Source organism: Corvus cornix, chromosome 2 (genome assembly GCF_000738735.6).
Source record: "Corvus cornix cornix isolate S_Up_H32 chromosome 2, ASM73873v5, whole genome shotgun sequence".
Lineage (NCBI taxonomy): Eukaryota > Metazoa > Chordata > Aves > Passeriformes > Corvidae > Corvus > Corvus cornix.
This window is the reverse complement of record NC_046333.1, coordinates 74,807,920-74,820,998: the sequence shown is the minus strand read 5'-3', so window position 1 is coordinate 74,820,998 and position 13,079 is coordinate 74,807,920. Positions and strand designations below refer to the sequence as shown.

The window sequence follows — 13,079 nt, the reverse complement described above, 5'->3', positions numbered from 1 at the left end:
TTTCTATCTGCATTCCTTACATCAAGCCTAACACTTTCTTAGCCCATGGCCGACTGTACTGGGCAAGTAATGGGCTGCTCAAAATAATATAACTAAAAAAAAATAAAAAATAATGTGGAGAGATAAAAATAGAGAAATGCAGGAATTTCTTCCTATTTTCCTTTGGATGGGGAAGTGCAATTGTCATAAAAAAATATAATTGTTTCTTCTTTCATAAATTTCTCATGTAGGCTGCTGTACTAAAAATGCTTGAATTGTACAATGTCAGAAAAATACTAATTTAAAAATATTTTGTAATTAATGATGTGATAGTATATTATTAATGTACAAATATGTGAAGAATTTTAACATAATGACTTCACAATCTCTAATTAATTTTCTCAATCTTCTAATTAATTTTCTCAAAAGTTTCATGCAGCTTATTCTTTTAGAAGATTTCTCCCCTTCTACATTCAGCCTTTAGTTTTGAGATTACTGAGTAGATTTTTTTAAGTTGGATAATTAAATTAGTGTTATTAAGAAATGAATCAACTTTGATGAATACTTTATAAAATCACGTCATTCTCTCATGGACCACAGATGAACATATACCTCTAGGGATCAGCCATAAAGCTAAAAGTAATAAAGGTAAAAGAAAATTCTACCTATCGGGTAGTCAGTCAGTCACTCTAGCAGCTGAATGGCCACATTTATGAAATCCAGGAACATGATAGATTTGAACTGAGTTATAATTCTCTAAATTATTTCCATTTTTTTGACAGAATAAAGTCCATTTGTTTCAGCACAGCTATTTATGCAAGATACAAGGTTAAAACACTAAGTGCACCCAAGCTTTTTTTTTGTTGCTCTTTATTTTTCTATACAGTTTTCTTATCATCTTATCTCTTTTTTGTTGTTGTTTCAATGCTGAAATTTTGCAGTTTCAAAATTTTATCATCTATATACAGATGTACAAATACACTGGAATCTTGGAATCTGAATACTTTAGAATCATTGAAATAATGCCGTGAATGTTTGAGAACACTTAAAGAGAAAGATGATGTTTTTGGAATTGAGACCGATAAAATTAGGAATCTATAGATTATAACTGAATATTATATATTTGCATAATATTTAATGAAAACACTGAGTAACTTTTTTAAATGTTTCCAATCACATTTTAAACAATGCATTCAGTAATTTATAGAAAGAACATGAGAAATAAAGTGGAAACTCTAAGCCATACTTTTTCAACCCTACTGTAATCTTGCCATAGGCTTCTCTAGAAAACGCAGCAATGTTCTGTCAGGATGCACTTTCAAGATGCTCTACCTAAAGCTGTATATGTTTATGGAAATTTAGAACTGATCAGTCCATTAGTAACTTTGTATTACATTTTATTAGATTTTGGAACAGTAAAGGTGGAAGACTTTTCAATTCTTCTCTTTACATGGACTGATTTGATGACATTTCAGTGCAGGCCTACATAATCATCTGTCAGATTTTTTTTTATCTTTCTTTTTTTTAAATTTATTTTGCTTTATAATAAAAACGACTTGCTGAATGCTGGAACTTTTAAAAATTATTCAACCACAAACTGAAAGCAGATTGAGATATTAAGAATAAAAAACTATTGGTGTTATGCTTCCATACATTGCTGCACAGATTTGCTGAGGTCATTCTCTTTCAATAGTTTTTTTTTCTCTTTTAGCGTTTTCTAAGGCCCAGGAAGGTAAGTACTAAATCTTCAATATCTGTATATATAAAACGTCTCAAAAACTAATCATCTCAACAGGCTAATTTAGTAATCTAAAACACCTGTTTGATCTATTCAGGCAGTGGAAGTAATTAAAATCCTAATAATAGCCAAAAGTTACATTGAATTTATTGTTTGTTTTCTGAATTTTTAGAATTTAACATTATAGTAGCTACAGTTACACAGTGAATAAATTAAAACTAATTTTTAAAATAAACTTCATATATTTTTAAGTTTTTCAAAATTATTCCTAAAGAATTGTATGCACTAATATCAATAATAGCTCATATTGTTTATAAAATTCACCAGCTGGCATGATCCAGGCCACAACTTTGTACTTAAGATAAGAACTGAAAATACGTTGCAAACAGAAAAAGATTTACTCAAACAACTGTTTAATATTCTTGAAGGCTTCATTCATGGATGGAGTTAAAGGAGGGTGTGAAAGTACAAGAGGATTTGGGTATACAGTAAAAAAGTGAAAAAAAGAAAATAAAGAGGGTGTATACCTTCAGACAGTGCATCAACATCACATGAGTCAATATATAATTTTCCTCAGCCACAGAGAGAGTGGAGACAGCTCTCCGTTCAGTTCTTATCACCACTGGAAACTTCCAGTGAAAATGAAAGAAAAAAATTTATTGAGCTTTCAACAGGCTAATTTAGTCATCTTATTCTAACAGTTCTTGAGGAGGAAGATGATTCACCATTACCTACTATCTATTAATATTTATATTCCAAAGAACTGTAAAGCTAATAATTTGGATGTTCCAAGTAGAAATAGATCTCAGATAATAGAAATCTGTTTCTGGATGCAATTTCAATATTTGAACAAACAAGTCAAAATGAAAATTACTTAAGTCATCAGGTAGAATTCTACATGACTGACTTTTGAGAGGACAGGGAAATAATTTGTCAAGTAATGGAGAACAGTGCTTCAGTATAGAGAACTCACCTACTACTGACATTTCAGGAACACTAGCAGTATAAATTTCTTCTGGAAATGTTGGTTCATTGTCATTGATGTCATGGATCTTGATGACAAACTCAGATTCAGGTTCCACTGGTCTTAGAGTTCTTCTGTTGATAGCTTGGGCACGCAGGGTGTAAAAGGCTTTCTCTTCCCTGTCAATTCTCCGAGTTGCATGAATGTCTCCTGTTTTCTCATCAATTATAAAAAGAGTACCAGCCCCATCTCCTGACAAAATGTATTTGAGGGATCCATCTCCCTTATCCTGGTCAGAATGAAGCTGAAATGGAAGAATACAGAATTTTGTTTAGAAGCAATGAAACAGATGGAGGTTTTAAAAAAAACATTATTATATGTTAAATTATTCTGTATGTAAAAAATGTGGTTAATACCCTTAAGAAAGTAATTTTCATTCACCCTGACTGACAGACAGTGTTTCCTAACTTAGCTCCAAGCATCTTTTCACTTGACTATTCTGGCAGATTTTGCTTTTGCAGCAACACCTGTTCTCTGCTAAGAAACCTTTGCACCACAGTTCTTAAAGTATATTTTTATGTTAATACTGACCTTTTCTTTCCTTGAAGAGATCCTATTAAAAATTCACAACTGCTGTGCTAGTTGTAAATTCACTAAGCAGATAAAGAACATGGCTAAATACAAGACAATTAAGGAAAACAGAACCACTGGTTTCATGAAATAATAATTTTTAAAAATTTCATTTCTTATTATTTATAGTTCTCCTAGATTGGGGAACATTTCATTTTAAGTCATTATCACTTTCACTCCATCAACTAATGTAAATAGCCTAAAGGAAAAAAAAAAACAAATTTATTAAGCATTCAATACTGATTTAACACCCATTATATAAGTTGTATAAAGCTTGACTTCTCATATATAACTTGCTGCCCTGACTGTCTTTATATAAAAAATATTCAATTATGTTTTTTTGTTCAGTACAGTAGTGTGGATGATGGCTTATTTGGTCTTTTGGACACAGCATAATTTATCTCATCACCTTGTTGGAAAGGTCTTTCCAATCTCATTGATTTTATAATTAACTGAAAGAAACTGGCACTCAGATTTATTTTCACCATGAAATATATTCTGTCTGTAAACTTACTTTTGACTTCAGCAGAAGGATCAAATCAAGCAGAAGCTCTTTTAACAAAAATGAAATGCAAATATAAAAACTTTTTTTAAAGTCACACCCAAGAAATATCAGAATATTCCAAAAAGTTTGACAGAACTAGTGCATTTTTTATTTCTAAAAATAGTTATTTAAACACATAATAACAACATCGATTAGATCTGCAGTAAGATTATATTCAGTCATGTGAAGAGCTTTGGTTAGTTTAAGCTTACATTTCAGATCATGAAAAAATGTCATACATGTCTCATAGTATAAATATCCCCCTTGCTATGCAGCCAAGAATATATTTCTCTTTTTCATCTATGATCCCTTTGTATTGTCTTCCATAGCACCCATTTAAAGTATTAGAAGTAAAAATATTCAATTATTATATACTATGTTATTTTGAATGTGTCTTTCCTTGTCTTTTGTGCTGAAAACAAACATACAGAGTGGGCTGATAGGATAAGCCGAAGTTAAACAGTAAACTTCTATGTTGTGAAAAATTTTCAAACACTGAACATTTCCCACAGACTTGAAACATGTGGAACAGACAGAACTCACCAGGAATCTTGGATCAAACCCTTCATGTTAGAAATTTGAATACTGTTATGTTCTGAACTTTGATTTTCTACAAAGTATTTAGAACTATTAAACTTCTCTTACACTACACACATGTATGTTTACTTTACAAAGTGAGTATTTTCTTACTGCTTCTTTTCATTCTACAATAAATAAAAAAAATAGGAAACTCCACCAAAAATAAAGAGTAGGAAGGTAGATGTTAAGAAAAATCTTTTGCAAATAAATATATTTCTTTCTTTTGCTTCTATTTCTCTTGATGACTTCAAACTGAAGATTTCAAGCCATCCTCAAGCCTCTTTTGAGGAATGAATTTTTAAAGTGAACTTTAATTCCTCAGTCTCCTCCCTTGATGGTCCACAAAAACTGTGACCTTTCACGCCTCCAATTAACCCTTTCACCCTTCTTTTTAAGGGACTCAACAGTATCTTCCAGGCCGTGTCCCATTTTAAAAGGTCATTTAGTGTAAGTAGTCGTTAAGTGTTTTCTCCTCCATGTCTTCCTAGAATATAATTTCATCTTCTAAAACATTTTGGTCCTAGGAACTTGCTGCTGGTCCATGACCACTCTATGAAATATTTTCACAGCAAGAGTGATGAAGAGCATGATAAGAGGCTCCTCTTCCTTAGATGTCTGACAAAAATATAAAATAAGGTCCTGTTTGAGAGGGATCTTTAAATGGGCACATTGCAGTTTTCCCAGATGCTTTCCAAAGCCAGGTCTGGTAAATTCTCACAAAAGTTGACAATAATGTATCGATGCTGCAATATCTGTTTTTTGACTCAGAAACCAGTTAGCAGTCTGGCAAAACCCATTCTAATAAACTATCTCCAGAATAGCATAACTCCATGCAAACAGTTCCCAGCAAGAGTGTTTGGACAAATTTAATGTACAAATGATGCATGGAAATTGTTTTGGAGAGTGATAGTTAACAAAACCATGCCAGGAATTCGTAAAATAATTTAGCAATCCCAATAATCATATTCTGGTGCCTTAAAATGTTGCCTGGCACTACAAGCCTGAACAGAGTAGTGAGGAGAACTAAATCAGAAAACTAAGAAAATCCCTGAACTAAAAACTATGAAGCTTTTGAACGATTATATTTCGATCCAATTCAGCATGAAAAGATCTTTTAATATACTTATTTGTCTAATATGTAAGGTACTATCATTTTCTATGGCTTTCCACTGCCTCTCCTGTAGCTATGTGTAAATCTTAGTAAGGTAATTTGGAAATTATTTTTTATGCCCACAAAATTATTAACCTATTACCTCTGCCAAATTCAAACTTTATACTTGTGTGGGTTTTTTGGTTTGTGTGGATTGTTGGGGATCTTTTGACTGTTTGTTTGTTTTTTCCCACACATATATTAGCCAAAAGTCTGGAAGGGGAGCTGAGTAAAAGACTGAAACATCCACATAAAGACTTCTAGGGAGATGAGAGTTGCATTTCACAGTAACATGTTTAAAAGGAATACCAACCTTCATAGCTTAGAAGAACACTTTAAGCTATAACACTGTGTTGTTTAAAAAAATGTTAATAATGCCTTTGGCAATCCAATTTAAATTGTATGCATATACATAAGAGTCCAGAGTTCTTGTAGAAAAACTTCAAATTCAGAATAACATTTCCAAAGGTCTTTTGGGGTGATCAGGAAACACAAGCTATAGATACAATGAGCAAGTCTTCCAGATATAATTCAAGGGGTGAAAATGCACAGTATATATAAACAAGGAAAGAGAATGTCTCTCATTTTGTTTTTTTATCTCTTAATTCAATCCAGATGTTACTAGAGGAATCAAGGAGACTAAAGGCTGCCCAGTGTGCTTCACAGCCCTTTACAGTGAATCATTACCCAGCTTTGAAATGCATGAGCAGTGTGTCAATCAGCGCTGCAGAGCTTTTTCATTTTACTCAAGTACTAAAAAAATGTTCTGCGAAATATTTCTCTGCTACTTTTAGTATAAAGTGTTTCCTATAGTTATTTTGGCTAATGGGCATCTGTGATTCATGTCAGCCAAGCTGAGAAACAGAAAGACATCTGTTTCGTTTAGCAATTTCATTGCACAAAATGATCAGCTGTGAAGATGTGGTTTTGTTTTCATATCTGTCACTGATATTTTGCAAACTCCTATTTCTTGCTGTTCTTCTACAGAAATGCTTCCCTTTTCAGCTGCACTGGTATATGTATTTTAGGTACATTTTTTCTCACTTTACAGGAAATCAGAATGTCAGCTGGTATTATTTTATATAGCCCTGTTTCATCATACAGAAATTGCAATTACCATGAAAGACATTTTTGCATATCTTCTATCTAAATTGGTTGAACAAACTTTTTAATCCAGAAGGATTTCATATAAATAGAAAAGGAAGGTCTTGTTAAACAGAAGATAATATTTACAGAGGGCCACAAAATGGAGTGTTATGTGAATACTTAAAAATGAAACTGAATTACCAATCCAAGACAGAGACAAAAACAGGTTTTAAGAGACAGATATACTTTTTCTTCAACTGCAGGAAAAGACCCCAGAGTTAATTAACATATTATATTCTTCTTTAGGGTAAGTGCAACCATAAACAAAATGAGTTCATGAAAAGATACCCCAATCAAATTCAGCTCAACAACTTTTTAGGTCTGTAAAAGACCTTCGTAAAAATACTTTCAAAAGACTTTAGTTGAACAACATAATTATTCCGCTTTGGAAATTACTTGAAAATTACAACACAAGAAATCCATGTTAATTGGCATCCAGTGATTCAAAGTAAACCTGTCCACTCAGAAATTTAGGGTTTCTCCCCACCTTCCTCCATGAATTCCACTAAATTCTGAAATCTCCCAGAATGAATATAAAGTATGTGGACTTTTTTTCTAATAGCATACAAAGTGCTAACCCTATTTTCACCAAAAAGCGACAAGATGCTACTGTGAAAAACAGAGAGAAGATTGGGCTAGTCAGATCTATTTTATCACACAAGCTACTTCTGGAATTCAAAATGATTTATGACAATGCCAGATAAAGACTTTAAGATTTGTCACACCTATTTCTATTTGAATTTCAAATTCAGAAGTCCCTCTATGAGTTTTTAGTGATTGGTATTCAAATAACTAGACACCAGATATGACTGTATTAAGAAACTTCCCTTTAGTTAGAAAACTTACTGTAGGCATTAATACAGTTCAAGTGTTTTTTAAATCTTAATTTAATAGGCTATAATGTATAGGACATTTTCCAATACAGTTTAAAGTTTTTGCAGCCTTTGCAAAATGACAGACTATTTTAATATTAACCTATTAAATGCACTCTTACTCTCTTACTTTATAGTAGCCATTTTTAATTGTATAATGCAGCATTTTTTTTTCTACTTTCTTCTGCAATGTGTCGGTATTTCAATTTTATCCAAGTATCACATTAACAATGAGACCTCAGTACACTCTTAAATTACTCTATCTTTTAGATTTTATTCAAATAAGCTTTGAATGTCTCCTCATTCTGAGGACAAATTGTAACCTATTAGCTTTTTTCTAAGTAATTATATTAGCAATGTGAAGCCAAAACACACCATGGAAGCATTTGCCATTTCACTCAGTGTTCTAGTGCACATTTAATATTAGCAGCTTGACTGGATACTTAGTTGAATAATAATGATTGTCTCTCTAAACATTGTCACAACAGTTGCCAGATTTGACATGAAGTTAACAAAAAATAATTGATATAGAGTTTCCACAATGGATATATTTATTTTAAGCATCATGAACTGAACTGTTAAATGATGCAGTTGTTTAACATTAGCTGCACTTACTGTCAAAGATTTTCAGTAAGTAAAGCTGTAAAAGACCAGCTCATATCCTGTGTGGTATTCCCTCAGTTGGCAGATTTAACTGTCATGGCTTTAAGCCATATTTTACTCACCAAAGAGGTTCACTTATTTAAATTTATCTGAAAGGTAACCTTTTAAGCAACTCTTTTCAGTGATTCTGTAATTTGCACTAAGTTTTATTGAGACTTGTCACACATTAAATTTTCTCACTCAGTTATATTGTCCGTTTGCCAGGGCTGTTCTACTGTGTGTTATTTAAGAGAAGATGGGCAGAAAAGAAAAAGACCGATTTCAAACAATGCTTTGTGAGACTGGGAAGGGTAAGGGGTGAACAAACTAAAATGGAAGCACAACAAGTAATGTAAGATGAGGAGTATTCTGAAATTCTTTTGTAAGAAGCGGAAATGAAAACTCCAGTCTGCAATGCATTTTCAGACTGTATTTGCTTAACTTGATTCACTGTCAAAAGGAAAGATAAAAATATTTTCCACCATTTTTATTGATAAAGATCACAGCAGTTCCTTGTTGTTCAAAATTTGTGTTTGTTCTTACCAATGTTTTAAAATGGTAAGAGATAAATTATAATTAGTAATTTTTTTTAGCATTTCTTTCCACATCCCTGGATGTAATAATATCTATCACATAAATAGAAATATTATTTTCACAGCCCCCTACAATCTTCACTATGGATATAATCTTGAGAGTTCTCAGTTTCCAGAAACTAACCATACAGCAAATAGATTTTTTCATCAGTAGATTTATATCTTTTTCCTATTACTGTAGCTTATTCTAAAGGGAAAAGTCAGAGCAGGTAGATGGTCTTGTCACTGACAAAATAGTCTAAGATTTCAGGTGAGAAAGGCAGGATTTTTTTTAAAGACACATCATATGAGCAGCAGCAAAAGGTCTTTCATAGATGCACTAAGTCAATATACCAATACCCAAACTCCCTCCACAAGCCGAGATCTTTAGCTGATGTTCAGAGAGTTAAAACAAGAAAGTTTCAGCTTCATTAGGTTGTGGCAGCTTCCACTCCAGAAGACACAGAAGCATTGAGCTAAGATGGAAGACTAATTGAATGCCATACACCAAAAAGTTATTTCATAAGCCAATATTCATATTGTTTTCCAATTTTAATGTAATAAATACAGCCTGTACATCAGGTAAAGACAGAAAGCAGAGAAGTGCCAGTGGACCTGAAGTGCCCTTACTTCCTGGCACCTCCAATAGATGTCCGGGTATGAGTAAGCAGAAGGGAATTCTTGTGTTAAAAAGAAAAAAAGAAACCTGACCTATGGCAGTTGTTCAGGTCCCCATTCATTAAAACGCTGGACTGAACAAAGAAACATTGTTTGGTTCTCCTGCTGCTGAAATCAACTTGGCACAAGCTTACATTTCTACTTCTATGAGTAGACTCTGTACACTATCCTGTGGTCTCAGAATGAAAATACGTTTGATAAGATTTTCCTCAGACTTGGTTGGAGGTTTTTTTAATATCCATATTTTTTATGTGTTATGTTTTTTGGCTGTTTTTGACTAAAATAAAAATCTGCACTAAATATTTTATAAGGTATTAAGTAGTTTCCAGAACAATCTCCCTATTCCACCAAGGAACAGCCTAGGAAGGCAAATATGCTAAAACAACACATGCTTTTCTTTTACTGAATTCACAATAGCTTCATGTATTTTAAAAATTAGAGGTTTGTCTGTTTAGTTTAAGGGGTTTTTTTCAGGAAAAGTCACCACTTATACTCTCTACATTAATCAAAACAAAGTGGTTGTAAGAACCAATTGTCAGTTTGGAGTTTTTTTGCAAAGAAGAATTATTTTATTAAAACATATGTATGTTTTCCTAAAGTAGCCTAGTTATTAACAAAATAACCATTAAAAAAGAATTATTTTTTATATATCCTAATGTACAGTTTGCACTATACATATAAAGCATTGAATTTTTTAAAACAAAAGCAGAACACATTTAAAATATTGATGCTTAGTTTATTTCACCTACTGCTGGAGGCCACTTAAAAATATGTTACACAAGATTGTCTTTGTTTCTGTCTGAAATCATTGTAACATGTAAAATGGTAAGAGTTTGAAGGTTTTCTGCCTTTGTGATGCATTTTCTCCTCATGTATACTCTCTATTTATCACACAGAACTGACTGACAATGTCTGTCAACCCAGGAAGTGGAAAATGTCAACTTCAGCAGAGGCTGTATATCAGAATTAAGGAACGAAAACCATTTTAATCATCTCCAAAACAGTGATATCCATGATAATATAGTAGTATTAAACTCAATCCCAAGGAAGGAAAGAGAGGGAAAGAGAGAGAGTTTACGTATTTTTTCATACCTTTCAGGAGACTTCTGATGAATCTGAATTGTTACTATATCTAATCATAGCAATTAAAACAATGAGGGATAAAGATGTCCTGCATCAATCCCGACTTCATTTATATCATGTTGAAATCAATGAGACTACAGCTGGGAGAGAAATCTTATAACCCTAAACTGGTAGTCAAGGTATTAAATGTGGATTGGTGATAGAAGAGATGGGGAATATCTTTAAACTCTTAAATGCAACTCATATTTTTATTTTCCTGTCAAGTTTTCCTCTTCTTCTACTAAATTATTAAATCTGTTGTTCTAGGGAATAGTATTCTCAAGAAAAATCCTATCTATATATCAGTTACTAAATAAAGAATTGTAATTTAAATCATTACATAAAGTTACATTGCAGAATGGTTGTGCCACTGCTCAGTCACCCTCACAGGGCAAAAGTGTTTCCTGATGTTCAGAGGAACCTCTTGCTTTTTGGTTTGCACCCATTGCCTCTGGTCCTGTCACTGGGCAACTCAGAAAAGAGGCTGGCTCTGTCCTCTTTGCACCCTCCCCTCAGGTGTTTGTGTGCATTGATAAGAACTCCCTGAGCCTTCTCTCCTCTGGTGTACAGAGTTGCAGCTCTCTCAGCCTTCCCTCGTATGTGAGGTGCTCCACTGCCTTAATCATTCTTTACTGGACTTTCTCCAGAGTGTTCATCTCTTGTATTGGGATGCCTAGACCTGGACACAGGACTCCAGGCATGGCCTTGCACGTGTTGAGCAGGGAGGAAGGACCCCCTCTCTCAGCCTGCTGTGCATATGAGGCCATTCCTATCTGTTTTTCGAGAGCCGCATCCACTTGTTTTTCTTCATCAAGTGGCCTATAGCAAGCACCCATAATAAAGTCGCCTTTGCCTGTCCTCCTTTTAATCCTAATCCATAAACTCTCCATTGGCTCCTCTCCCATCCCCGAGCAGAGTTCCATGTACTGTAGCTGCTCTCTCACATAAAGAGCAACTCCCTCTCTTTGTCTTTCCTTCCCATCCTTCCGAAGGAGTCTGTATCCCACCATTGCAACACTCCAGTCAAGGAAGTCATTTCACCAAATATCCATAATCCCAATGAAACCATGGTACTGCAGCTGTATGCAGATTTTTAACTCACTGTGTTTATTCCCCACACCTCATGATTTACTATATAGGCATTTAAGAATGGAATCCCAGCATGCTGAGGTCCTGGAGACAGTTTGGGGATTTATCCACAATGGTGCCTTGTAGACATCTTGTGGGCACATCATAGGGAATTACAATCACATGATGAAATTTAATTGAATTCAATCATGTTTCTATTAACACTTTGTAGGTAGCTATAATCACAATTTAAACTTTTCCTACCAAAGCAGCATATTTCATTCCACTATCAGAGTGCAAAATAGCAAAACAACCAGATTTGGATATAAATCCTGGCACAAATGACACAGAGAATTGTATGTTATGTGTGTATACATAAAAGACAACATCATCAGCCCCAGTGAACTCTATTCCTCAAATACTCTTACTGGGGACAAAAAGCCCTTCCTGATCATCAGTGACACAAATTAAGAACTGTACTCCACAGTAATTATTTTCCCTTGCAATGTTAATTGCTGGTTTAAAGAAAATGTGTTCTGTGGACTACATCACTGATGAAAGATTATTTCTAATTTACGTGAACTGTGGTAATCAGCTGATAGGCCCAGCCAGTATTTCCATAAAGCTTCTGTGACATTTACTGACATTTGTAAGACATCAAAAGCACCCTTTACTTAATCTCCCTTTTCCTAATTGCTAATAAAGTACACTATATTCGTTATGCTGCTGGTGTTTCATTTTCTTTGTGTGGGGTTTTATATTTTGTCTATAGAACAAAAGAAAATCCTTTACATTGCCTTTTTTTTTTCCCCAGAATTAGTTCATTTTCACAGAGCTTTAGCTCTTGCCTTGTGTATTATTTGCTCCTACTTTCTTCTTTACATAGTAAAAAGAATTCTAAACTATCCCTGGAAAACTTCCTGCTTCTCTTTTATGGTATATAGACTTACATGGCACTTGAAATAGTATTCCTTACTCCTTTAATGACTTTGTTTTCTATAGCATGTCATTATCCTTTCCTAGGAAATACATCAGTATTACTGAAATCTCTTCCATTATTCTTAAATGATGAGCCTTGATTAATCCTGTGCAGCTCTTTCCAGTGGCACAGCCATCAGCAGTCCTCTAGCTATTCTATTTATTTTACTTGGCTTTTAGTAGACAACATGCCACTCCTGACACATAGAGAATGGTCTGTCACATAACCTGACCTAACTAAATAGGTCATTAAGCAGTTTCCATATATTCCAACTGTATTATGTATACAGCAGTCTCATTATCCTTTTTGAATGAATGACCTAAGATACCCTGCTGATTGCTGGAGGTATTTCTAAGTCCTCTATGGCATCTTCAGTAGCAACACTGTGTAAAAATGTAGCTGTACAGTAGTTCTTA

At 33.7% G+C, this 13,079-nt stretch overlaps 1 protein-coding gene across 3 annotated transcripts in view; it reads right to left on the bottom strand.

Annotated features, from left to right (window-relative positions):
* Positions 1 to 13,079, bottom strand: part of CDH10 (cadherin 10) — a 99,681-nt gene that overhangs the window by 32,911 nt on the left and 53,691 nt on the right. For all 3 annotated transcript variants that reach the window (XM_010400172.2, XM_010400171.3, XM_039549246.1), the window contains exon 3: positions 2,691 to 2,985. In XM_010400172.2, the coding sequence (XP_010398474.1) occupies positions 2,691 to 2,985 (295 nt within the window). The remainder of the gene's footprint in view (positions 1 to 2,690; positions 2,986 to 13,079) is intronic.